At 40.7% G+C, this 26,779-nt stretch overlaps 1 protein-coding gene across 2 annotated transcripts in view; it reads left to right on the forward strand.

The window, feature by feature from the left end:
- ATG7 (autophagy related 7) overlaps nt 1-26,779 on the forward strand; it is a 98,797-nt gene that overhangs the window by 13,228 nt on the left and 58,790 nt on the right. For both annotated transcript variants that reach the window (XM_081848029.1, XM_081848028.1), the window contains exons 10-16: nt 1,524-1,668; nt 2,849-3,007; nt 5,616-5,810; nt 8,061-8,264; nt 8,784-8,899; nt 9,039-9,114; nt 12,569-12,649. In XM_081848029.1, the coding sequence (XP_081704155.1) occupies nt 1,524-1,668; nt 2,849-3,007; nt 5,616-5,810; nt 8,061-8,264; nt 8,784-8,899; nt 9,039-9,114; nt 12,569-12,649 (976 nt within the window). The remainder of the gene's footprint in view (nt 1-1,523; nt 1,669-2,848; nt 3,008-5,615; nt 5,811-8,060; nt 8,265-8,783; nt 8,900-9,038; nt 9,115-12,568; nt 12,650-26,779) is intronic.

Raw genomic sequence — 26,779 nt, forward strand, 5'->3', positions numbered from 1 at the left:
TAAATTTTGATGCCAAATTCTGCTTTCATATTTAGATGAAAAGCTAAATTAACTTTTAAATAAATACACGAAATCTGAAAAAATGGCCTGCAGAAGTTTGCTGGAGTATGTAGCAAAATATTTTTCCAGACAGCTGAAGAATTCAAGTTAGCTGGGTAATAGTTTTATTTCAAGTTTCGTTTTACAAAATTGTTTATCAATATTTTAGATTAGCATTCTTTTCTCTAGATTGTGTCAGATAGTGTTTCAACAGGGTTATATTTGGATATTGCATGGATACATTTTATATTTTTGATTTAATATTGGCATAATTTACAATCCTTCCAGTACAGTGGTACCTCGGGTTACATACACTTCAGGTTACATACGCTTCAGGTTACAGAGTCCACTAACCCAGAAATAGTGCTTCAGATTAAGAACTTTGCTTCAGGATGAGAACAGAAATTGTGCTCCGGCAGCGCGGCAACAGCAGGAGGCCCCATTAGCTAAAGTGGTGCTTCAGGTTAAGAACAGTTTCAGGTTAAGTACGGACCTCCGGAACGAATTAAGTACTTAACCTGAGGTACCACTGTATTTACTCTGTCAATAGTATGTTCGTGAGGAAAATATTCCAGCCACTGGCTCAAATAATATTAATTAATTTTATAATAATTAAAAATTCTAATTTGACCTTAATTTTTAATTAATTCCTGCAGAAGAGCTTAAACAATTTTACAATAACTATTTTTTAATAAGAAGAATAGACGAGCAAATTGGGGGGGGGCACAATTTAAATTCTGACAGGGTTTTAATGAATAGCAAATAGTGCTATATAAATGCAATTGCTGTCTGAGGATTAAATATTTTTTTTAATAATTTGAGTTCTGTTTATTTGCTGTTTAGGAGTAAGATTCAATGTAGAGTCACTTGTGCAGCAATGTCCCTTAAACCATTTTGGGGGGTAGGTTCTGAATGGGGAGAAGAAAATCAGAAGTTCCATTGTTTAAACCAACTTCCAGTTGAATTTAAATTCCATGAACAGGCAGACATTGTTCAGTGTCGCCCTATAAATTCTTCACTATCTGATTTCCCATTGTAAATGAGCACATCATATCTAGGAACACAAACAGGAGATATTTTGTTCTTGTTCCTATATTACTGGATGGGAATAATTCTGACAGGTTCTTCTAAGAGAGAGAGCAGTACAAGAGTGATCTCTTCGGCTGACGATGTGATAGTATGATGTGATGCTGCCTCTGTTACATGTATAAAAAGCTCATAAGGCTTTAACCAAGACAGCTAAATTTATTGCAGAACCTAAATGTTAGATTTTCTTTTTTGTTCTCTAGCTTTTAGACTGTGGTGATATTAGTTGTCTTAATACTGGGTATTTGGAGATGGGGACAAGAAGAAAATGTAATGCACTATTGTAAGCTCTCATTAAAATATAGAGGAGATGAAGGACATCAGTGGTGTACTGATGTTCCAACCGAAGGGGGCGAGCATAACCGTTCTTTAACTTCCTGTTCTATTTTATTTTATAGGTTAGCTGAATCATCGGTGGATCTTAACCTTAAATTGATGTGTTGGCGGTTAGTGCCTACTCTTGACCTGGAGAAAGTTGTGTCTGTGAAGTGTCTTCTCCTAGGAGCTGGTACGCTGGGTTGTAGTGTAGCCAGAACTTTGATGGCAAGTACTGAAGCTACTCCACATATTCAAACGCTGTCCCATTATTTTGTATCAGTATCTATGAAGCAAAATAGGTGTCCAATAAGAGTCCTTCTTTCTTCCTCCTGTTCATGGGATTCTCTCTTTGACAGCCCCTACCCTGGAGGCTCAAAAGTGTGCTCACACAAGAGCCAGTGTGGTGTAGTGGTTAAGAGCGGTAGTCTCGTAATCTGGGAAACCGGGTTCGCGTCCCCGCTCCTCCGCATGCAGCTGCTGGGTGACCTTGGGCCAGTCACACTTCTCTGAAGTCTCTCAGCCCCACTCACCTCACAGAGTGTTTGTTGTGGGGGAGGAAGGGAAAGGAGATTGTTAGCCGCTTTGAGACTCCTTAGGCTAGTGATAAAGCGGGATAGCAAATCCAAACTCTTCTTCTTGTTAACATGCAGGAAGCAGGCTGGGCCATCGTATCCTTTGCAATGAGATGTACAAAATTTGCCAAACTATACCTTAACAAATGAACACTATCTAATTAAGGTGCATATAACCCTTCTTCAGGGGTTTGGAAGGGAAATGGTTTCTATCAATTGGCTGCATCTTTATTTTATTAGTGGTGTAGTGCAGCTTGTGAAATAATCAACCTGAGTCCTGAGTAAAGCCTGGGATTAACAGAAATAAAACATAAACTGTGATTAGTGCATATATTCCATTCTGCTCTTCTATTTTACTTTTGCTATTAGTTGAAATAGCATAATTGTTCTCAAAGTGTGAGATGGATTTCTCTGAGGAGTTATCGAATATGGAATGAGCACACTACTGACCACACTTAGGAGGATGGCAGCACAAGAACGGGCCTTTTCTGTGGTGGCTCCCTGTTTGTGGAACGCTCTCCCCAGGGAGGCTTGCCTGGGGCCTTCATTACATATCTTTAGGCACAAGGCAAAAACGTTTATAACTAGGCCTTTGGCCAATTAACATTCTATGGCCTTTTAAATGTGTTTGTGGGAGAAGGGTTATTGGTTTGTTTTTGTATATCATGTATTGTGTGTTCTCATTTTGTAATTTTTTTGTTGTGAATCACCTTGTGTCTTTGGATAAAGGGCGGTATACAAATTTAACAAATAAAAAGTAAAAAAAAAATAGATTAGTGGTAATTCTTGCCTTACTCAAAGAACTATTTCATTGCTTGTGGTTTTCTACTCAGGGATGGGGAGTCAGGAAGATCACATTTGTGGACAACGCAAAGATTTCTTATTCCAACCCTGTGCGGCAACCACTCTATGAATTTGAAGACTGCCTCGGGGGTGGGAAGTCCAAAGCACTTGCAGCAGCAGACAGGCTCCAAAAAATATTCCCAGGAGTGGTGAGTAAAATGCATTGAGACGTGATTTAATGATCAAAACACTTTATTAGTTTCAATAACGGCCTAGGATTTCTTCTCATGCCCATTCTTCAAAAGTGAACTAACCCACAAGGAAATAATTCTGATGTTACGGTGACTGACTAGCTTTGACAGCTAGTCATTTACATGGAAAAAAGAACTGAAATTAAACCTGCTTGAAGCAATCAAAATAAAAACAAGGCACAAAGGAAGAGTTTAGGAAAAGTAAACTGAGCACTATTTAGCTGTGCTTAGTTCTTCATCAAAATGAAGTGACAGAGGAAAAGTGTCATTTAGCACAGAGTGTTATTCACACAGCCATAAAAATAATCTCTACTACCATACCATTTATAGCAAATACAGGGTATATCTGCCTTATTAGAGACCCTTGCTTGGAATGCATGCAATTGCAGACTGATAATTCTAATTATATTTGCTTGAGAGTAGACATACCAGCTTATTATTTCAGACAGCAATTGCAGGAAAAAAATATTACATGTTGGCGGAATCCAGTTGATCTTTCTAATACAACTGCTGCAACGAAGGCATCTGCTAATTGCTTCTTCAAGCGCACGCACCCCCCCAAAAAAAAGATAAGTTGGGGACTCAGGAACTGTCTAGGACAGATTTTGGGGTACAGGGTTGCAGCTGAGAGGGGAATTGGCAAGAATAGCATGCCTCCCCGTTAACTGGTGTCTCTCCTTGGACCGAAAGCCTTTTAAACCAATCATCAGTTTTCCTCAGAGAAAACCTGGTACTGGAGTGTTAAACCAGGAAGCCATGCAGCATGAAGTAGAAAATTCAGCACCTTCCTAAATTATATTTATTTGTATATTTACATTTCTAACTCGCTCTTTATCAGAACATTATATTAGGATGAGGTCCAACCACATAAGCAGTAGGCAGCAATGGAAAGATGGAAGAAAACTAACCCTACAGGTGTTGTCTGAAAGACTGTGCTGTGTAGAATCATAGAATCATAGAGTTGGAAGAGACCACAAGGGCCATCGAGTCCAACCCCCTGCCAAGCAGGAAACACCATCAGAGCACTCCTGACATATGGTTGTCAAGCCTCTGCTTGTGTATTTTGGGTTGTATTCAGTACTGCGTGCACTAAGTTCTGCCCTTCCTCTGCTCTCCCTGTCTGCTGCCAAAATCTACTCTCAAATCTACTCTACTCCCCAATCCTTTGGAGTAGATTTTGGGGGTGCACACAGGGCTGGAGAGGAGAGGGAAGCTCCATTATGCAAGTGGAAACCGGTTGCACAAGCTGAACTGTTGGACACAAGGCTTTATATAAACATTTCTGCCCCATCAGTTCACTCTGGGCAGCAAGAACAATAAAATGAATAATAAAACCAGTCATAATTAGGCTCTGTCTGCACTAGACATATGGAAACTGTTTCGATTTAACAGTTTCATTATTGGTTTTTATTGCAGTTGGAGCTTTTTAATTAGTCTCACAACTGTCTCACTTATACAAAATATTTCTCCATTCGTAATTATTGACAGCTTTTACTAAACGGAACTAAATTTCTCAGCCTTGTGAATCCTCCAACTAACTCCCTGTGTATAGGTTTTGTTGTGTAATCAACAGCCTTCATATTTGGGTTCTGATTTTGGGATCTGACTGCTCCATTTTTGAGGGACTACATATTGTAACTTCCCTAAATCTCCTAATCATGGTTGGAGTATTAGGAGTATGCTGTGGGCTTAGGTGTTCCCCTTTCATGCTCTGAATTCTGGTAATGGCCTTTGACTGGCCTTGACTGTCCAGGGGTCCTTTACCTTCTTTTTAAAACCTTACTCAAACATCTCAGCCACACTACCCCCCACTTGTGTGGGCAACAATCCTTAGTAGATCCACTTTGCCCATCTTTCAGAAGCACTGTGTTGGATACAACCACCTGTGGTTTTTTAAAGGTACTATTTCACGCTACTGAAAGATTCACTGCGATTTGAAATAATGTTTTTTTATGCCATCTGCTGGTCAATAAGCTCAACTACACAACAAATCTGAGCTTTGTATTAACAATACAGTATCTTATATGCAGTCTTAGGTCCCCCTGTGTTTTTAACTGTGTTATTTTAAAATTAAACCCATTTGCCTGTTTGTACACACAAATAACAAGGTTATTTTTGAAATACTATTTTCTTTTAACTAGCAAATCAGAGTGTGCTTCGTGTACTGAAATACTGTTTTGACATTTACCACATGTAATTCACTGAACCTGAGTATGGATGCTGCTGGTGTACCTCCCAGCCCATTCATTGCTCAGCAGCTTCCCTGGCCAAGCTGACAGAGGAGCTCTTGGAGGTGCTTTTGGAGAATTTCTTCACCGTGGTGCTATGGTGGCCTCAAGTGTGCTGTGACAGCAGAGCTGGTCTCTGCCTCCAGATGAAATAATCCATGTTACGATGATTAAAATGGTTCTATCCTCCTCAGTATTGCAATTTTTCTGGAGCCTGCTGGCTTAATTACATGAAATAACCAAACACATTAACAAGTGGGTTTACCTAATTATGGTTAAAAGTTGTATTCTGTGTGAAAATATGTGTGTTACTCTTTTCTTTCTGCTTCATTTTTTAGAATGCTGAAGGTTTTAATATGAGTATCCCAATGCCGGGTCACCCAGTAAATTTTTCTGACGTCACCTTGGAGCAGGCCCGCAAGGATGTGACACAACTGGAGGAGCTCATTGATGCCCATGATGTCATCTTTTTGTTAATGGACACCAGGGAAAGCCGGTGGCTTCCTGCTGTTATTGCAGCCAGCAAGAGAAAGGTATCCTACTTCATTAGTATCCCAGAGGCCATGATGTAAGTAGCGCATTGTAGTCTGTGGTGGCCATTCAAAAGCATTTGCAGTTGCTGTTTTAACACAAATCAAAACCCTTCAACTGCAAACATTTCCCAATGACTTAATGCTCTTAGCCATCTTCTGCTTGGAATCTCCCTCAGACTGAAACCGCTTAGTTGTTAGTGTTAGTGTAACATGCTCAGTTCCATTTGCGCATTATTATAATCACATTTCTGGCTGGCCTTTATGGCAAGACCCTGTGTATATACCCTAATATTTTGAAGGGGAGTGGTATCCAGGAATATATCTCTGCATACTTGCCTGGCAAAGGATAATGTGGATTGTATTGTATTAAAATATATAGCTTAGAGTTTTGATCTGGTCTTCTGCTGCTTTTGGTTTTTTTTCTCTTTTAATTTTGTTTTCATAACTTTAATTTGGCTTGTAAAAATTGAATAAATATTAATAATTTCTTAAGGTATTTATGTACTTTTGCTTATAACCTAAGGGTAACTCTAGTCTGTTGAACACTAAGAATGCTGGCAACTGTATTTGATCTGTCAGGTTGTGGCTATTAGTTTCTGTCTTCAGCAGTTTTTACCACTTACTTAGAAAAGAAAAGAAGCTTACATGTGTTTGTGGGAATAGCTACTGAAGACCTGTAGAATTATCTGCTGGTTTTTTCAGTCTGTAGAAGTACTAGAGGTGGAAATCATCAAGCTGAAATAAAAATAGTTTACAGGCTATGTATATGATAATTTTGAAGTGAAGTGTCAGATGAAATGATGTAATGAAATTATCAGAGTATATAACTACTGTACTTTTTGTTCTTGGTCTAAGCTTTGTTGAAATAGCAAGATATGGGCAAGATCCCAAAGTAGATAACAGGATGGGTCTCTAAACCTCTCTCTCTCTCTCTCTCTCTCTCTCTCTCTCTCTCTTTTGCCTTGGGTTTGTGAACTCATCTTAAGTCAAGGTATAGAAGCGAAGTTGGAAAACAGGGATCTAGCCATGGACTTGTATCCAACTATCCCACAACAGTTGCAACCAGTGATGCCAATCAGTGGAATGGGGAGAGAAGCAAGCCATTTTGGCTGCTTTCCCCTGTCTCCCTGCAGTAGTTGCTTTCCTCCCATCTGATCTAGCATGTCCCCCAGCCCTCTGTAGTATATTTCAGGCCGGCATGAAGGTTGCAGGGAGGGAAGGGGAGTTGCTGAGAATGACTTTGTTCCCTTTTCTACTTACGGAAGCCTTCAGTCAGCTGAACGGTACCATTGGACACAACTCATAGTTTCCAATCTGGGTTTGTACATAGTTTTCTGTTTGGATTTACACAGAATAACTATGGCTTCCAGCAAGCCAGGGAGGGAGGAAAGGAATTGCAGTGCATGAAGGTGATGAGGGAATATGTGCATCCAAGGCTCCTTCATGTAGCACAGGGGCAACCAATGTGTTCTCCAGATGTTGTTGGCCTCCAGCTCCCATCATCCCCGATCACTGGACATCCTGGCTGCGGCGGATAAGAGTTAGAGTCAAAAGCACCTGGATGCCACGTTGGGTACCCATGATGTAGTAGCATTGTCAATAACTTATTTCGTCTATCAGTAACTTATTTTGTAAACAACATTTACAATATATTGCCATTCACGGCCTAGGACCCTCGTACCTACGGGACTGCCTCTCCTGGTATGCCCCACGGAGAGCCTCAAGGTCCATAAATAACAACACCCTAGTGGTCTCAGGCCCTAAGGAAGTTAGATTGGCTTCAACCAGAGCCAGGGCCTTTTCAACTCTGGCTCCGGCCTGGTGGAACACTCTGCCTCATGAGACCAGGGCCCTGCAGGATCTGATTACTTTCCGCAGGGCCTGTAAGACAGAGTTGTTCTGCCTGGCCTTTGGCTTGGAGCCAATTTGATTCCCTCCCTCCCTCTCTTTCTTTTTTCTTTTCCTTCTCCTCCTGCGATGAGGCTACATTTTAATATTTTAATGTTCCATTATTTTAATGTTGTATTTTATTTTTGTTTTTAAGTTGTAATCATTCATCTTATTTTTATTATTGTTTGTAAGCCGCTCTGAGCCCGGCCTTGGCTGGGGGGGGGGGGGGCGGGGTATAAATAAAAAATTATTATTATTACTATATTTCTGTAATTTTTACCCCACAATAAATAGGTTTTTGCTTGTTCACCTGCATTTTATTTGATTACCACTTTCTATGCTTTTCATTGTTTTGTACAGCTGGTAATCAATGCTGCCCTGGGATTTGACACCTTTGTTGTGATGAGACATGGACTGAAGAAGCCAAAGCATCAAGAGGTGGGCGATTCTCCCTGCAATAATCCTTCAGCTTCAGCCGATCTTCTGGGATCATCGCTCTTTTCAAATATCCCTGGTTACAAACTTGGTTGCTACTTCTGCAATGACGTTGTGGCACCGGGAGATGTAAGTATAATTGATGTGAATTGCAACTTATTGTGTTATTGTATTTTATAGTCCTTGATTTTTAATAGAAGAAGAAGAAGTGTTTGGATTTGATATCCCGCCTTTCACTCCCTTTAAGGAGTCTCAAAGCGGCTAACCTTCTCCTTTCCCTTCCTCCCCCACAACAAACACTCTGTGAGGTGAGTGGGGCTGAGAGACTTCAAAGAAGTATGACTGGCCCACGGTCACCCAGCAGCTGCATGTGGAGGAGCGGGGAATCGAACCCGGTTTCCCACATTACGAGACTACCGTTCTTAACCACTACACCACACTGGCTCTGCAACCTTTCAGTGTGTTTTTATTATTATCATTAAGAATATCACTTTAAAATCATTATATATATATATATTTTCCCCTGAGAGCACAGTGGTCCATTTGTTAGCATTCGTTTTAAAAGATAGCCTTTAAAACGTTTTGCGCAATTATGCAGATAAAAAGAACTTGAAAGTATAACATTGTGAGAGCTGCCTTCCTTTGTAGTCCACCAGGGATCGGACATTAGATCAACAGTGCACAGTCAGTCGACCAGGATTAGCCATGATAGCAGGAGCCCTTGCTGTGGAATTAATGGTATCCATTTTGCAGCACCCAGAAGGGTAAGTCATAATTGTGTGGGTGGAATCCTGTTTTCACAAAACATTAATAAAATTAATTAATCAAAATAATAATTCTAGATGGTTAATAAATGGAATTAATTAACTGAATACATCTCCTTCCCTCCACTTTTTTTGTTAGTGGCTATGCCATTGCCAGCAGTAGTGATGACAGAATGAATGAACCTCCCACCTCTCTTGGGCTTGTGCCACATCAGGTTAGTAAACCAAAAATAAACGCGCCGTTGGCTTGCTATGTCCTGATATAGAAATGTGTCAAATAGACCCACTTGGCATATAACACTGAACCCATGGCTAAGCATGAGTATGCGACCATGACAATACTCATAGTAAAAATTCTGGTTTCTTTGCACCTCCTTTGAACTGGCTTCTGTGCCACCTGGAGCTAGGCCATGAGTTGCCTTGCCAGTGCGAATCCAGGTTGGGATGTGGTATGTCTCCCCTGGGGGATGTGGGTGGCGCTGTGGGTTAAACCACAGAGCCTAGGACTTGCTAATCAGAAGGTTGGCGGTTTGAATCCCCACGATGGGGTGAGCTCCCGTTGCTCGGTCCCTTCTCCTGCCAACCTAGTAGTTCGAAAGCATGTCAAAGTGCAAGTAGATAAATGGGTACCGCTCTGGCGGGAAGGTAAACGGCGTTTCTGTGCGCTGCTCTGGTTCGTCAGAAGTGGCTTAGTCATGCTGACCACATGACCCGGAAGCTGTACGCCGGCGCCCTCGGCCAATAAAGCGAGATGAGCGCCGCAACCCCAGAGTTGGTCACGACTGGACTTAATGGTCAGGGGTCCCTTTACCTTTACCTTTTTATGTCTCCCCTGGAAGTAGTGAAAGGAGAGGGGATGTGGTCTGTGGAGGGTTCTGAGGGCTAGGGCTGCCCTTGAGCCTGAGGTTCACCCCACCCCCTTACAAAAGATTATATCCAACTAAATTATTGCACGAGGAGAATAAATGTTGCCTCTGCAATATAACGTCTTCCTCCTCCTTTGCCTTACTTTAGCCCCCTCAGCTGTCCCTAAATCTGCTTCAGAGGGTTGGAAGACACGCCCCACAAAGCAGATTTGAAGAGCGTTGAGGTGGAGGGTTGAGTTCTGCTGCAATTTCAGGAGACGTTCTGGGCTTGCAATGGTTTAGTTGAATGTAACCCAATATTGTTAACTAGTTAAATCCACTTGCTATGACATCCAGCGACCTGTTTATGCAAGAGCTTTCCTTTTTAATTATTGGTAATTGAACTGATTATTATACTAAGACTAGTTTTGGGGGTTTTTAAAAGTGCAATTACTATTGGGGTTTTTAAGTCACCAGTGGATGCTGCCTCTTAAGTGACCCCGACAATTCTCCTGTTACTTGTTAGTGCTGTTAACGTTTTCAAAACTACCCTTTTGCTCTTTTCAGCAAGGAAATAGATTGAGATAAGACTAGCTTGTAAAAGCTAAGCTGTACAAAGTGCTAAGAAATCATCAGGGTTTGTTTGTGTGTGTGTGTGCTTTCAAGAGTTGATTGTACAATGATGCATAGTTGCACTGCAACATGTTATCCTTTATGGTCAGTTTTTTCTTTTTCCCTCATTGTTTTCACAAATGCTTTCCTGCTGGCTAAGAAGATGTAATACTATCCCACTTCTGTTTGCTGATACCGTATCCATTTAGAATTAGGAGGGAGAGCTTTCTTTGGGCCAGAGCTCTCTCTTCTTATGCTTATCTGAATCCGGGCAAATTTAGGTGGTGGACCAGAAGCTAATTAATTTGATCTTTTCCTCTCATAGTAGTATTTTTCTTCTTGTCCTTTAAGGTCTTCTTGCTGTGAAGCAGTCATCTTCTCTGAATGTTTCACAAACTGGACACAAATGCACATAACTATATCACAAAAATTATTAGTAAAATTATTTCCTTTTTAGCAGAGAATTTCTTAAGCGTTGTAACTCTGAACCGTCTGTGGCAGAGATTTGATTTTATTATTTGTCTGTTTGTTTGTTTGTTTGTTTGTTTCATTTGTTTATATTCTTTATTCATTTATTTCATTTATATCCCACTTTTTCCTCCAAAGAGCTCAAGATGGCATACATGGTTCTCCACCTTCCCCCTTCATTTAATGCCCAGTACAACCCTGTGGTGTAGGTTAGGTGGAGAAGCATTGAGCAGCCCAGAGTCACCCAGCTTCAAAGCTTCATGCCTGAACAAGGATTTGAACCCTTATCCCCCAGGTTGTTGTCCCACACTCTAACCATGACATCGCAATGGCCTGGATGGGTTTTAATTTAGTATTTAATTTTTCTTTTCTTACTACATGCCCTCTTCAACATCTTAATATCAGCTCAGTTTGTTCTTTGCCCACAGTTTTTGCTTCAGAATAAAATACCCACTGTTGTTTTGATAATTATTATTTTTTTAAGATTACAAAGCAAAGTAGATAATAGTCTATTTAAAGAACCAGTTCAATAATTTTGTTTCCTCTAAAGACACTTCAAAATTAAAAGGGGTCATCCCTCTTGCACTGGTCATATTGGTGCAGGGTAAGATGTAGGTAACATAAACAGTAGCAATATATCAAATACTGTGATTGAAGTAAGAAGGCATATGTCAAATTCATATAGGCTGATTTTCTGAATATATACTTTAACGCAGTCATGTTCAGTCTGTTACTATTTATATAAGTATTTATATAAGCATATTCTTAAAATAAGCTGGTTTATATAATAGTAGAAGAATCTGAGCAAGGATACCATAATTTAAACAACAATGGACATGTAACTAGTGAGTTTGGGAAGGTACTACGGTTTGCATCATGCAGTTAAAAGATTCAAAGATCGTTACCCCCCCCCAAAAAAAAGACATTTAGAATTGAAGTGTTTGATCCTTTACTCATAGGATTGGAAAAGATTTACAAGGATTTGATAGATCTGTGGATGCTGTATTCACAGTTAGAGTAGCAATTGAACTACTGTAAACAAATACCTGTAAGAACTGGTCCTGTGCTCCATTCTGGATTAATGATTCTGCTCAATCATGGTTTGGTGTTTTTTTAAAGAAAATGAAACCATGCTTTTAAGAACACACAGATGTCAGCCAAAAAACTCTTGCTTCAGTGCGATTACTGTTTTAGCCACTGAGGAGGAAAGAGATAAAACTAAGAAAGGTGATCCCTTTTATTGGTCTACAGGATCACATTACCGTCTTTGTTTCTCCTGAAGGGCTTATTAAAGCTGGCTGGCTGACTGGAAATTTCAGTTGCACACAAAACTTCTGTAATACACAGAATTGGTTAGTATCAAGCAGCAGGAAACAGAAGTGTGTGCACCTTTTCCATTTCAGAATGGCTGCAGAGCAAGAACCCGAACAATACATTCAGTAGCAACAGTCGTCATGCTTTCTTCTTTTCTCTCAATTGTTGCTTGCTGCAGTCAAGAAGTTTCAACTCCAGGTGGTGCTGTTTCTGTATACAGTGAGATAAATGTGCATGCTAGTCCTCCTACCTGCACAACCAAAACATATCATGTGCCAAGTCAGTTTCAGCAGAAAGGCCTGCTGAAGTCTGTGTACTTGTGCCACAAATAATGGGTATCTTGGCTATACTTTCTTCAAAAGATGGTGCTTGCAAAACTCAGCCAGCACAATATTAATATCATATTGCTGCCTATCTCTTTGACTTGCAGATTCGAGGGTTTTTATCAAGATTTGATAACGTCCTTCCCGTCAGCCTGGCTTTTGACAAATGCACTGCCTGTTCTCCCAGAGTAAGTTTGGTTTTTAATGTAAACTGTTTTTTCCTCAAAACAATGCTTCCACTTTGTCACTGTTTCGTTTTTTTACATGCAAGCCTTTCCCTTGTTTATTTTGAGATGTGTACTTTATGTCACTGTTGAGCATTGTGCTACTAACTAAACCTTTCTTAGCCAATATAATCTTAAATAATTTTCTACCCTCCTTTAAATATGGAATTTCCAAGTCAATTGTCTTAAATAAAACACCTCTCTTTTACCTGTACAAGGCGGTGAATAATATCTTCATTTTTTAGCTCTGTGTTGAATGAAAATAACCCTGCTGTAGTTACCATTGTAACAGGCAGTCATTTAATTTTTTTATTAAAAAATGTTATATATATATAAATGTTATACACACACACACACACACACACACACACACACACACACATATATATACACACACACACACACACACACACACACACACATATATACACACACACACACACACACACACACACACACAGTGGTACCTTGGGTTAAGTACTTAATTCGTTCTGGAGGTCTGTTCTTAACCTGAAACTGTTCTTAACCTGAAGTACACTTTAGCTAATGGGGCCTCCTGCTCCTGCCGCCACGCCACCAGAGCACGATTTCTGTTCTCATCCTGAAGCAAAGTTCTTAACCCGAGGTAATATTTCTGGGTTAGCGGAGTCTGTAACCTGAAGCGTCTGTAACCCAAGGTACCACTGTATATGTATCCTTCACAAAGTCTTTCTAATGGAGGTGAGTCCAGCTGTCAATGGAGGTGACCTGCCTCATTACCACCATCTCTCCTCCTTCCACAGCCAGAATTTGTGGTGGCAAGTGGGAGTGTGGAAGGCAGGAAGACCAAAAGTAGCCAGAGTCAAAGCCAGTGCTAGCCAGAACCAACTAATTCTAGTTTTGAAGCCACCTTCCTCCCCGCTCAGGCAACACTTGTAGGAGAAAGAAGCTGACAGGCCGTGCAACCCACCTGGATTGTTTGCAAGCAAGATGGCAGACTGGTGGGGCCTGGCTGAGAGCAGGGTGAGATTGTTGGTGCTCCCTTCACCCTAATACACTCAGATCCATGGTGCATCACTCTTTTTATTTTATAGAAGTGTGTGTCTTCACTGGCCCTTCTCCCACTTCCATGTCTCAGGTGATGTGACATGTACCTTCTTCCACTCCTTTCCAGTGATTGATAGTGCTTGCAGCTAAGTAATAATTGTCAAGTTTGTTGTTAAGCCACTTTGGATAAGCTTAGGAATGTGGAAACCTCTGTAGCATGGATCCTTTCCTTATCACTCTGGAAATGGCAGGCATTGAATGTTGGTTGGAAAGAGCCCATCCCATAGCTTCTTTCCCTGCTCATTTTGTTCTAGTTCCCAGGAGAGCAAATGTTAGTGTGGAAAGGAGCTCTAATGGACTCCCCTTGGTCCTATTCTTCTGTTGTTTCTGGGAAAGCATGGGGGAGATCATGCAATACTGCAATTTCTGCACTTCTAAGATATTCTCCAAAGATGCCCGCAATCAGTTTGCTGAACTCCGCCACTTTCCCCTATTGTCCTAGCCTCAAGCTCAGGGTGAAAATGAGCTCAGTACTAGCCAAAATATTTTTCTGTCTGAGGTGGAACCCAAACCCACTACCCACTTGCTAGGGCTAATACAGTGGTACCTCAGGTTACGTACTTAATTCGTTCTGGAGGTCCGTTCTTAACCTGAAACTGTTCTCAACCTGAAGCACCACTTTAGCTAATGGGGCCTCCCACTGCTGCTGCGCCACAAGAGCACAATTTCTGTTCTCATCCTGAAGCAAAGTTCTTAACCTGAGGTACTATTTCTGGGTTAGCGGACTCTGTAACCTGAAGTGTATGTAACCTGAAGCGTATGTAACCCAAGGTACCACTGTACTTTTATTACAGTGGGTGGGTTTCCTCAGCCACTCTGGGCAGCTTCCAACAAAGATTAAAAATACATTAAAACATCAGTCATTAAAAACTTCCCTAAACAGGGCTGCCTTCAGATGTTTTCTAAATGTCTGATAGTTGTTTATCTCTTTGACATCTGATGGGAGGGCATTCCAGGGGCGGGCGCCACTACCGAGAAGGCCCTCTGCCTGGTTCCCTGTAACCTTACTTCTCTCGGGGAGGGAACCGCCAGAAGGCCCTCAGTGCTGGATCTCAGTGTCTGGGCAGAAAGATGGGGGTGGAGACACTCCTTCAGGTATGCTGGGCAGATGCCGTTTTTTAAAATCTTATTGCAACTTTCAGGTATCAATTTCTGCCTTTATCTATCACTCGCTCCTTCTGATTTTGCCCCCAAAAGAGGCTGATTGACCCTTACAGCTGGCTGGCCCCAAATGAACTCTTTAGCTGCCCCGTATTCATTTTCTCCTCTCACGCCCAGAAGCCCATTCCTTTTCTTCTTCCTTAATCCTTCTCTATCATACTTTGGCAAAATAAATGACACATACATGCTAACCAGAGTACACTATGCAAACATGCACCAGTGTAATGAATTATTCTCAGTATTTGGCTTCTTCTTACTCAGAAGTTTGACATTTAGTGTAGACTAAATCAAACATACGTTCACAATCAGCCTTTGAGGCCTTCTCAGTTCTACAGCAGTTTTCTGGGGTAAGTCCATGTTTAAGCAATCACCTTGACTGGGATATATTGCTGTGAATGCTGAGTAGGTCTGACTCATAATCTGGCTCACACATTAAGTGCTATTATTTCAGTCATGCCAGATTCATTGCCGGCATTTCTCTTTAATTCCAGAAAACAACAGCACATCCTTCATACACCAATTTTAAATATCTAAGGCCTTCCAAGGTGGTTTTGGGGATTGGGTTGGGGTCAGGGACATAGTATAAGAAAGGCCTTATAAAAACGTGGAACCTTTCCTGCTATAAATTCGCCTGTTGCAGTGGAATGCCAGTCAGTCTTGCTAATATAACTGCTGTACTTTGTCAAGACTACAATAACCTTCCTGACATTGGCTGTTCAAATTCCTCATAACGTATGAGAGCATGTGCTATGAGCCAGGAAGCCTCTGGTTCAAATATTACTTCATCTGTGAACATATTAAGAGGCCTCAGGCAAGTCGCCATTGCCTCTGTCCCAGTCCCTCCCCCTTCTGCTATGTGAGAATTAGCTTACATGACTGATACAACTGAAACGATAGAAATGCTTTGATTTTCTTTTCCATTCCCCTGCCCAAAGTGTGGAAGTAAAATGCAGATGGAACCTTTTCCCTGTTTCAGGTTTCTGGAAAAAAATTGGGAGGGATGGGGAGAGATGTGTTAGGAAATGATTTCCTCATTGTGGTCATTTTAAGAGCCCTGCTTTACATAAACAGGTTTGATGATTTAATAAAATCTGACTTGGGTTTTAACAGCTGTGCTATTCCCATAGTGATCACTTTTCATGTGGTGAGAATATTAAATTACTTTTTCTGCTGAAAAGGTTGCTTCAAGGGTACATGTATTTCCTTACAGTATAAAAGAAACATTTATTTACATGTTCAGCTTGAATTTTTAGAATCAAAATATGCTTTGTTGCCTCATAGGATCAAGATTTCTGATGCCAATGACAAATATAACTATGGCAGTTCAGTTCTGTACACTTTCCCCTCTTCATAATGCATTAAATTGTCATAATTTCAACATTGACATTTCCCATGTTTCTGGCCGAAAGTTTCTTGGTGCTTGAAACTACGAAGAATTTCTTAAAAAAAATTTTATGATGCGATTTCTTTTAAAATCTTGCATCCATTTTTTCAGTATAGATATACAGCTGATAAGATATGAAAGGACCTGTATAGGCATCTTAAGAGCTTCCATTTCATACTTATTCAGTTCCAGAAATTGCCAAATTTCTTTTGGTATTCATGTTGCAACTTTGTCAGAAAGAGAACTGAACAATCAACGTCCAAGTTACACTTCTGTCAGATAGATCTTCAGCTCCATAAGGTAGCCAATGAGGAATTTTGATGTCTGCTGTGAAGCCAGTACCTTAATTTGGGCCTGAATTTGTCTTCCATATTCACCGCCCTTATTAGCAGTACAACTGTTATGACTGGAATGACAAACAGCTGCCTCTAAGATTAGTGATCATGTGCAGCCACTTGGGTGATTGTTGCAAAACAGCGTAGTAAGTATACCCAAGCTTCATTTGTGCTAATGCTGAAGAGTGTTTCTAGACTGTTCATCAGGAATAACTGTAGCTTAATCTCAGCTGCTTAACCAACCATATATACATCACCACCACAGAGTAACTAAAGCTAATTGAAGGTATCCTTTCCCCTCTTTTTTAAAAAGGTACATCCTGAATTCAGTACTAGTTTCTTTTTAAAAAGAAAATATGATTTAAAAAGCTGTTTAACAGATGAGGCAAAAGAATCAACATGTATCTATACTGATGTCTTGTGAATCTTTTGAAAAGTCAGTAGGCAGAGATACAACGCAAATGGAATCACTGCAGTGTGGTTTGGTTATTTAAAGTAGTTATTTTAAAAAAGTACACTAAAGAGATACGGAGATTACAACTGTCAAGCTTAAAAGAAACTGCGATATCACATTTCTGAAAATGTGAATAGTAAAAAGTATTTTTAGTGCTTTGAAATTTATTTGGCTCCTTATGAAATATCAGCGATGGCACAAGGCACTGTAGGGTTTATTTGAGGGAATTCTTCATTCTTAAGCTACGATTCTAAACATAGCTGTTGACATGCAAGTTCAGCTGAAATTAGGGGTGCATACTTCCAAGTAAATGCATTCAGAACTGAGGTGTGATGTCTTCTATAGCATGCTTGATTTATTGCGCATAAAACATTGTGAATTACCAATTAATACTACGCTTATAAGTTGAAGGCTCTATAGTTCATTTTTTAGAGTAAAGGTAAAGGGACCCGTGACCGTTAGGTCCAGTCGCGAACGACTCTGGGGCACTCATCTCTCTTTATTGGCTGAGGGAGCTGGCGTACAGCTTCCGGGTCATGTGGCCAGCATGACTAAGCCTCTTCTGACGAACCAGAGCAGCTCACGGAAATGCCATTTACCTTCCCGCCGGAGCGGTACCTATTTATCTACTTGCACTTTGATGTGCTTTCAAACTGCTAGGTTGGCAGGAGCAGGGGCCGAGCAATGGGAGCTCACTCCGTCGGGGGGATTTGAACTGCTGACCTTCTGATCAGCAAGCCCTAGGCTCTGTGGTTTAGACCACAGAGCCACCCGCATCCCACACATTTATTATTATTTTTTACTGCAAAGGTTGCTTGAAAATTTTCCACAGCTTAGGACACGGAGGCTGTTTCGGTAAATGGAACAGTATTGGTAATGTTCCCAGTTGCAGGGGACTTAGAAATATTGCCAGCCTGTATGTGAGGCACAATTTTTGTGGTGCTCGAGATGCATTTATCCAGCATTTAGTGGGACAAAAGAAGAGTTAATGCTTCTTTGTGCCTACATGAGTGAAGATGGAAGAAAAAGTGGCATGTACGTCAAAACGATTTTGCCTTCCAATTTAAGGCCATCCAAGTTTGTTGTTAGGCAGAAAAGGGCTAGCCAAGTTTAAAATACTGGAAGGTCACTTTTCACCTTCCACAGACTAATACTGATGTTTTTCGTAGCTCTTATAACCAAAATAAAGATCTAGCAAATACATGAAGTTACTTCCTCCATGGATTTCTAATGTAACATAAGAACTGAATTACTCATACAAAGCCACTTAAGAGAACAAAGGCTTTGCAGCCTGAAAGAAAAGGAACTGTTATCCCATACTCTCATTCTAGTCAGTTGTGGGGAGGGGGAATTGCCTGTGCTTTTTTGAAAAGAAACACAGATGTATTTTAAAAGCCTTGGTTTAAAATGAATTCTCTGTAAAATGGTCCTTGACAACTCTCGATCATGTGTCATTTTGCACAGCTGAACTATCTAACAAATAGATTTGGTTCTTCACTCTGGGCATCTAGCCACTTATCCACACAATGCAAGCCTAGCTTTGTTTCACAGTGAAGACATTAATTTGAGTGCTTTCATCGTGTTTAAAAAAATTGGCTGTCCTTTTTAAGACCTTGCAGGAACTACTGGGACCTGGTTGTTGATAGCCATCTTAGTCTGCAGTATATATATATATATATATGTGTGTGTGTGTGTGTGTCTATTTGCAGTGTAATCTTATGTATGGCACAATATGGTCTGGTCCCCAGTCTGGGACATGAAAACTGGCCACATAATTTTAAAGTGGTAATCTCATCCTAAGCAAGAAGAACATCTTGGCTCGTACGATTATGAGTTTTACTTGTAAATAGGAACAATAGTCCTGGTTTGGCTGAATTGCTAAACTGTAGTTTAGCACTACGTGAAAAAAACATTACCTTTTTCTCCAGTGAGGCCATGAGGAAAAAATCGGAAGAATCTGCTTTTTTGTTTAAGCTTAACTGCACTTTGACATTGCATCTGAACTGGGATCTTTGGTAAGTTTAAACTGTGCTTTATTGAAACAAGCCCAGATCAGTAACCACATTTGATCGCATTCAGACATAACAACAAACTGCAGTTAATTTAAACTAGTAAATATATGTTTCTCATCTCCTTGCAACTGGGAGGGAGGGGAGCATGCAATCCAGGGTCTCACTCAGGTTTGTTCACAGAGTTAATAAACTATGGTTTAGCATTACGACCAAACTATATAAAGCAAGGAATATAGTAAGGAGCTCCTATGCTTAAGAAAATGCCATATTATGAAGGACACTGTAGCCTATGAATGGGAATAGGGAATTAATTTATTGAACTTTAACGTCTTACATTATAGTGTTGTCTTTGTTTTTATTTAGCCTTTGAGCAGGGGTAGGCAACCTAAGGCCCATGTGCCGGATGCAGCCCAATCGCCTTCTCAACCCGCCCACGGATGGTCCAGGAATCAGTGTGTTTTACATGAGTAGAATGTGTCCTTCTATTTAAAATGCATCTCTTGGTTATTTGTGGGGCCTGCCTGCTGTTTTTACAGGAGTAGAATGTGTGCTTTTATTTAAAATGCATCTCTGGGTTATTTGTGGGGCATTGGAATTTGTTCATATATATTTTTTCAAAATATAGTCCGGCCCACCACATGGTCTGAGGGTTGGTGGATCGGCCCATGGCTGAAAAAGGTTGCTGACCCCTGGCTTTGAGTGTTTGTGTTGTTGGAAGATACACTGAGACCAATTGACAGTGAAAGGCAGGGTAAAGGTAAAGGGACCCCTGACCATTAGGTCCAGTTGTGACCGACTCTGGGGTTGAGGCGCTTATCTCGCTTTATTGGCTGAGGGAGCCGGCGTACAGCTTCCGGGTCATGAGGCCAGCATGACTAAGCCGCTTCTGGCGAACCAGAGCAGCGCACGGAAACGCCATTTACCTTCCTGCCAGAGCGGTACCTATTTATCTACTTGCACTTTGACGTGCTTTCGAACTGCTAGGTTGGCAGGGTAGAAATGTTATAAATAAATACATGCTACAGTGGTACCTCGGGTTAAGTACTTAATTCGTTTTCTGGAGATCTGTTCTTAACCTGAAACTGTTCTTATCCTGAAGCAAAGTACTTAACCTGAGATAATATTTCTGGGTTAGTGGAGTCTGCAAGCTGAAGCGTATGTAACCTGAAGCGTATATAACCCGAGGTACAACTGTACATGCAAAAGTGCACAGGAGAAGCACAATGACTAACTGCTTTACTGCAAAGCAGCATTGGGAGAAGACAGTTTGGCACAGAAAAGAAGTAGGTGGAGGTTTCTTAACCCCTTTCTAATTCAACATCTGATTATTATTATTGTCATCATCAAGAAATCTGAAAAATACAGAAATTAGGGCGTCTAGAATTGGAGAACTGGAACTATGGCAGCTGTACTAGAAGGACTGAGATGATTCTACAACTGAAACCAAGTGAGCTATTCTGACCTTGAATGAACCGACACTCACAAGGAGGCTCGGAAGGAATCGGGACATGTATGTTTGGCAAAAGAGAGCCTTACAGTTTAAGGACTAGTGAGAGTTCTGCCAGGGATGTTCTTCAGAATTTGCTGGGTGCCTGGAAGCCGAAATGTGAAATCCCTTCTTTTCAACTGTGCCAAGTTTAAATAGGATTTCCAAGCCTAAGAACTCTTTTCTAGCAGATGGTGGTCTTCCCCATGGCAGCCCCTAAGCTGTGGAATTACAGTAGCTCTTGTCGTATGCTGATGGTGCACCTCTTTACCATGGCCTTGGAAATCTAAGAGATTCAGGGTCCATCTTATTCTCTTGACTGTATTTTTAAAAAACTGTAAAATTCTCAAGGGTCTTCCAGCCAAGAAGAACAGCTTTTCAAGGGCTGCAGACAGAACGGCGTTGCGGGGAAGCCCTGTTCCATTCATGGAAAGAAAGTTAGGATCCAAGCCATTGTTGAGTGTGACACTGCAAGGAGCGGAACAGCTAAACAAAGAATTCAGTTTTAGCAGATGAGTAACACACTTCTGCTCCACAGAACTTAAAAGCAATTTATTTATTTATTTATTTAGTTCTGAGACTTTAAAAAGCTTTCAGATACGTAAATTAGATAAGTCATTTATGTTGTTGGCAAACGTACAGAGATAGAGATTATGAAAGTTAAACCTGGGATTGAGAATTTGGCTGCTTTAGTTTCTTCTATATATATATATATATTTCTACATTTCTAATTTGGAAGGTAGTTGTCACTTAGGGCTTTCTTTTAAGAACTTTGAAAGGGGAAGATCACAGTTCTTTCCTCTCTGTTCTCCTCTTTTCTTTTCTTTTCTTTTAAAGAGCAAATCCTTTGATAAATCTTTTTCTGGCACAATATTACATTAACATCCTTACATTGTTAGGAACGTGTAATCTAATTCTCTTTAATTAAAGCCGGAAAAGGTTTCATTTCAGGCTTTGGAAAGTGGTGTACCATTAGGGGGGAAAGGAACTGGTATTGCCTTAGAGGTGTTGGGTAAAAATCACTACCATTGTTCTTCCTATAGATAACGGGGGGGGGGGAGCCCTCCAAAGTATTGCATATACTGTTATGATACAATAAAAAGAAAATAAACCTCTCCTGAGGCATTTTTGTGATAACACTTTGGTCAGCTTATAGTAAAGGAAGAGGAACTGTGATGGGAGTGGAATACAGTGGTACCTCGGGTTACAGACGCTTCAGGTTACAGACTCCGCTAACCCAGAAAAAGTACCTCGGGTTAAGAACTTTGCTTCAGGATGAGAACAGAAATTGTGCAGCGGCAGCAGGAGGCCCCATTAGCTAAAGTGGTGCTTCAGGTTAAGAACAGTTTCATGTTAAGAACGGACCTCCAGAACGAATTAAGTTCTTAACCCGAGGTACCACTGTATTTTGGGCTGAAGGGGGGGGTATCACTTTGTACAGTGGTACCTCTGGTTACGAATTTAATTCATTCCGGAGGTCCATTCTTAACTTGAAACTGTTCTTAACCTGAGACACCACTTTAGCTAATGGGGCCTCCTGCTGCTGCCGCGCCACGGCGGCAAGATTTATGTTCTCATCCTAAAGCAAAGTTCTTATCCCAAGGTACTATTTCTGGGTTAGCGGAGTCTGTAACCTGAAGCGTATGTAACCCGAGGTACCACTGTACTCATTTATATTTACTTTGTATACTGTTTGTAACCCGAGGTGTTTGTAGCCCGAGGTACCACTGTACTTGTTTGCATAGAATGACATCCTTTCGAATGAGATCCTTTTGAAGCTCTTCACAGTTGCTTTTTGTTTTAATCACCAGGAAGAGTGAACATTAATAAAAATTAAAGTGGACCCAGGGCTGTAGAATCCTGAGGAAAAGTTGAGAGCATTGCTTGCGAGAACCTCAAACTTCTTGGGGGCTTGTACAGGCAGAGCTGCTAAAGTTAGATGAGTGCTGCATGTTTTTAATCCACCCAGCGTGGATGGCATGAAACTCTTTTTCCATAAGAATAATGAACAGAATAGCCCTGCCAGGAAATAGGGCCAGCATATGGCTCTCTTGAGAGTGTTGCAAGCCAGAATGACACAAATGAGTGATACTTGAAACTTATAAAGAGCCTTTCAATCCAAAAGTGGAAACTGAAATGAAACAAGATGGAGGAGAGAAGCCTCAGTGCCTTGGCCACATACTTTTCTGAGCACGCCATACAGTAGGCAGATATTTCTGCTTGCCATCAATCACACTGCAAAAATAATCCGCCATGCACTTCAGTATTGACATTTATGAGCACTTTTACTGTCACTCGGGAATAGACCAAACACTTTCATATCACTGCAGATCTTACTGATACCAAAACAACAGTCTTTCATATACCGTATATGGATTAATAACAGGAAGCTTTTATAGTTGCCACATCCAAGGGTATTTTCTTCCACACACTGATTGTTTTTTATTTAAAATAGTTATTGCAGGAAAGTGAGGAGACAGTTCTACATCCACAGGTTTGGGTACTGCAGCCAAAAATGATGCCATAGCTGACTTGTGGTTGGTAACTCTCCAAGTATTTCAACATAGACCTCCCCATCCTCTTTCCCTCCTGCTCCCCTATTTCCTGTTTGCACCTGTCCTGCAGTCGGTTTTACAAGCTTTATTTTTATTATTGTGGCCATAAAGCTATGTAGTACATTTATAACTACAATAGATATAGATGCAGTTTCATTTCTGCACTTGCGTATTCTCGTAATTATTAACGGTGAATCCAACAAGTCAGTTGCCAGATTTAAATTTTTCAAATTGTTTCTGAGGCAGAGGGTGTGGTCTGTTGAGATTTGGCCTAGCCATCAGGCAACAGAGCTTTTGCTGGCTGTCTCACTCATTCCACCTGTGATGCTTCCTGTGCCTTTCACTGATCCAGTCTCTTCCTAGCATATATACTCTTTTCCTCATGGCAGCTGGGTCTGTCATAATTCCAAATGCTTAATAATTGCTCAAAAAACAACATTCTTTTGTATTCGCCCACATACATTGGGCGGAATAATTGCCTTGTCAACAAATCCCTTAGTACACCGTGTGGTGTGTGGCATAAACAAGTAGAACTGATCAGATTTTAACAAGCAGATTGAGCACAAATCTAGCACAAAAGTGTACAGGCATGTGGAAATTGCCACAGCTGGCTTTGATTCTGATGCTGTCTTCTACATAATAAGAGTAATTTTTAAGAACACATGGTCTAAGAGAACTAGGTTCTGGATTACATACCTTGCAAGCTAGATCCTATTAGTCATAGAACTGCGGAGTTGGAAGGGACCATGAGGGCCATCTAGACCAGCCCCATGCAGTGCATGAATATTTTGCCCAATATTTTGTGACTCGAACCCATGACCCTGAGATTAAGAGTCTCATGCTTTACCAGCTTCGTTTATCCAAGGATAGGGATAATGTCTGGATTCTTTATTGACCTGAAAAATTGTGGAAGTATTTTGAAAAATATATATGTAAACCCTTTATTTTTGTGTTGAAGTAATATTCAGCTAGGAAGAGTCTCATCTCCTCATTAACCTTGAAATTGTGAAATACTGTATCACTATCCCATATTTTCCAGCAGGAAGTATTGACATGTGTTTTGATTAAATACAGTGTTTCATTTTCATAGCTTCTTCATTCAGCTGCTAGACTGAATCATCTCACTTGTTCTCACACAGTTCCTCAACTACTTTGATATACTGGACATATATGGTAAAGCATTCTGGGTAGTATTTGGTGTTCTGTGGGTTGCTCCAACCCTGTGGAGCAGCTTTGGGGAAGCTGCATGGTGCACAGGGAGGCAGGGTTGTATTTGAGGGAAGCAGTTCCATGTGGTCAGAGAGATAACCTTCTCTGCTATCTAATGAAAATTTCCCCCCTCTGAAGCAAGTGACCTCTTAACTTCCATAATCTCCAGCCAGCATGACCAGTGCTCAGGGATGCTGAGAGTTGTAGTGTCCAACAACATCCAGAACTGTAGTTTTCCCATCCCTGCTTTAGGAGTAATTCCCAATTCACACTGGTAGGTATTTCCTTCAAAATTTCAACAGGGGAGGAATAGTTTAAATCGGTTATCAGTACCACCATTGCAGCAGATACAGTTTGAATGTTCTAAAACATGCCCATTAAATAACTTCCGGGTTGGCGCCTCCGGCAATGGCTGAACTCCGATCGGGAGGAACTTACTCCGTGAAAAACAGGGTCTGACCGCCACGGCGAAGGCGGAGACCCATTGAAATCACAGGTGGAAGAAACCTGTGAACCTGGGATGCGGCTGGCACCTTTTGCGCCTTCCCTACTCGCGGGGAAACCCTGTTTAGGGGATCCGGAACGACGTGGGGTGAGCGGTGCGGTGCTTTGAATCGACTGCTTCTTTCACGGGGTGAAGCCGCATTGCTGTTGCTGGAGAGTGCTGACTTTTTCCTGTGGACAATTGGATTTTAAACAACTACCCGTGAGTAGAACGAAAAATTGGATTTTTAACTATCTTAATTTGGTGCCGAAGCGGGAAGGTCATAAACAGGAAGTCCGCCTTCCGCTTTTGTAAATAGACTGAAGCAAAGACGTTACAGGCTAAAGCCTTTGATAAAAGATTAAATTTCCATCAGTTAAAAATACAGAACCCCCCCTTGGAAGCAGGTGAAGAGGGGGGAAGCTTTGAATTTTGAACTTAGTAAGCCTGCAGGAGTGAGGGGAAAATCAAATCACTTCAGCTCTGAAACTGGGAACAGGTTGCCAGATGACATTTGGGGAAAGTTCGTTGACAGAACAGATTTGACAGCTAGTTGAAATAAGAGCAAGATACTGTTTCCATTGTCCTCTTCTGCATTCAAAATGGAGGAAAAGTAACCGAAAATTGAAACTTTGTTTATTGCTTGAGCTGTGCTTGAAAGAGCTCATACAAGTGGAGACTGTTTCCCTCTAGAGGGAGCTTTTGAAACTGTTACAGGAGTGTAACTGGGGGATCTCCAGCTGCAAGATAAGGATTCTGAGGACCAGTGATTGACCTTGGACTATTCAAAATGTTGATAGGAGAAGATATTGTGACTTTATTATTTAAAATAAGTCATTCGCTGGAAGAGCTTAATAAAAAGACGGATGCCACAACTTTTAAAGTTGATAACCTGGAACAGAAAGTGACTAATTTGATACGAGAAGAGAGCACCAATACAGAAATAATTCAGGACTTGGCACAGGAACCTACTTTGGCAGAACAAATGGTGGAGGAAAAGGAGAAAGTTGTTGTTTTTGAACCTAAAATAACACAAGTGTGACTCTTAGTTTTACAGAAGCAATTTGAGGACTATAAATTGAGGCCTTCTATGACTGAATATAGAAAAAGTCAGATTTCGAGGATTGGTTCCTGGTTTGGACTGAAGAAGGAAAGTCGGAATGATCCCTCTATCCAGGGATTAATTGATTTTTGGGACATGGATTTGGACTTGGAGGAGATTGAAGGTTTGGGGGCCTTTGGATTTGGAAGAATCTTGAAATACGACCTGAAATACTTTATTGACCCTATGGAAATTTGGCTGAACTGTCCAGAAGGAATAAAAATATTGTTAAGATGGAGTTTTCTCGAGATTTGCTCTCTAGCATCAAAGAATATGAAGGAGATCAGCAGAAGGGACCTGGAAAAGAGTTAAGAGCCTCGGACATAAGATCTCCAGGTTGATGGACTATATGGAATTGACGGAAAGGACTGGCAGAATCCGAAACCAGGGAGAGAAGTTGATGGAAGAAGATTGAAAAATTTAAAGTTTATATATAGAAATATTGCAAAATTAATGAGTGATAGAAAATTGGTGGATTGATATTTTATGGATTTAGCAGAAATGTTATTTGGAGGAAATTTAAAAACTATTTACAGAAACATTGTAAAATTAATATCTGTTAGAAGGATGTTGTAATAATATTATATGATTTTAGCAGGAATGATATAAAGGATTTGGGAATAACTGACTGTTAATTGGTGAAAGGAGGAAAAGTAAAGTTACATTATATTAAGACAATTTACAGGACAAAAAATTTAAAAGAGGGAAAGGATTTGCTGAAATGGATAATTGACCTAGAATACAAAAAAGGGAGGTGGGAGGAGGTCAAGGAAATAAGCTAATGAAAGATTAGTAATGAGGAGATTTGATGCATTTTTCTTTGTGT

This window comes from Podarcis erhardii (genome assembly GCF_964252035.2).
Source record: "Podarcis erhardii genome assembly, chromosome: 2".
NCBI classification, from domain to species: Eukaryota; Metazoa; Chordata; class Lepidosauria; order Squamata; family Lacertidae; genus Podarcis; species Podarcis erhardii.